The sequence below is a fragment of the Geospiza fortis genome, unplaced genomic scaffold (genome assembly GCF_000277835.1).
Source record: "Geospiza fortis unplaced genomic scaffold, GeoFor_1.0 scaffold48, whole genome shotgun sequence".
In the NCBI taxonomy this organism is placed as follows: Eukaryota; Metazoa; Chordata; class Aves; order Passeriformes; family Thraupidae; genus Geospiza; species Geospiza fortis.
Window position 1 is genome coordinate 496461 of NW_005054594.1, and position 1311 is coordinate 497771.

The 1311-nt window shown below is 59.6% G+C and overlaps 1 protein-coding gene across 1 annotated transcript in view; it reads right to left on the bottom strand.

Annotated features, from left to right (window-relative positions):
* Window positions 1–1311, bottom strand: part of LOC115948885 (protein ecdysoneless homolog) — a 7541-nt gene that overhangs the window by 4469 nt on the left and 1761 nt on the right. The window contains exon 2 of the mRNA XM_031064473.1: window positions 941–1309. Within this exon, the coding sequence (XP_030920333.1) occupies window positions 941–1309 (369 nt within the window). The remainder of the gene's footprint in view (window positions 1–940; window positions 1310–1311) is intronic.

The following is a 1311-nucleotide window of genomic DNA, read 5'->3' on the forward strand; positions in this document are numbered from 1 at the left end:
AAAGTCTCTGCAATCCATCCTGCCCCCGATGCTGCCTGCAGTGAGTGCGTTGCCCTCAGGACACAATGAGCTCCAATGGGAAATCCAAATCAGCCTGCGCTCCTGGAAATCATCACAAAGTGGCCAGAATGGGACACTTTTGGGCTGTCTTTGGAAGAAGAAGAGCAGCTGACACGTGCTGAGCAGGAATCCCATTTTTGGCATCAGGCACCTGACTGTGAAGAAGGGTCTGCTATCTGTCTGTCTGTCTGTCTGTCTGTCTGCTGTGAAGGATCTGACTGTCCTCCTGTGGGAGGAGTCCCAGGCTGGAGCAGGACAAGGGTTTTTCTCCCAGAGGGAGAAGCATTAGCATGGCGTGACTGTAACCCCCATCCCTCTGTGCCACTGTGTGGGGAGGAGGGAGGGAGGCAACTGGGGAGAAAGTGAAGCCCAGGAAGCAGAGAACAGTGTCAGGAAGGTGCCTTTTTAGGATTTGGTGTACATCTTATTCTTTTGCTCTGATGTCTTTGATAATAAAATCAATTACATTTAATTTCCCCAGTCTGACCCTGTTATGCCCATGATGGGTGAGAGATCTCTCACTGCCTTTACTGAGACCCGCGAGCCTTTCCTGCTGTGTTCTGTTGCCTGCCCAGGGGCAGGAGCAGAGGCTCAGAGCACTTTTGCTGGCCCCGGGCACCTGGCCTGGCCCAGCCCAAGAATCCCTGCGAGAATTCACTGCCCGGTTTCTTATCAAGGTTTTTGCAGGAAAGGAGTGGCTCAACTGCTCTCCTCGCTTGGCTCCTGCTTCTAAATATGCCCCTGCCCCTGGCTCGCAATATGGCGCCGCGAGTCACTGTGGTGCAAGAAAACAAAACCACTCGGGTAATTTCCATGACTCCTCCTGTCTGGCCCTGCCGTTCCCTCCTCCGCTTCCTGCTCCCGTCCCGGCTCTCGTCACCCCCCCTCGCTGCTTTCCCGTACGCTGATTTGTCAAATCGGCCAAAGCCTCTCAAACCCCGCGGCACCAGGTCGAGTCGCCCGGGGGGCTGGTGCGGCAGCGCCCGGAGCAGCGAGGCGGCGGAGCTCGGAGGCAGCTTCAGCCCAGGTGGGACCCGCGGTCGGTGCTGCCCCAGCTCGGGGCTCGTTGCGGGCGGGGGGCCGCGGTGAGGGCCGGGGGGTTCTGGCGAGTTCCTGGTGCCGGCTTCCCACGTGTTGACAGGCAGAGATCCACAGCGGCCGTGCCGGCGCTCGGTGTGCCCGGGCTCCGAGGCGCCGGGGCAGGCCATGCGGGGCACAATGGTGAGCCGCACGGGGCCGCTGCCGGTTCCT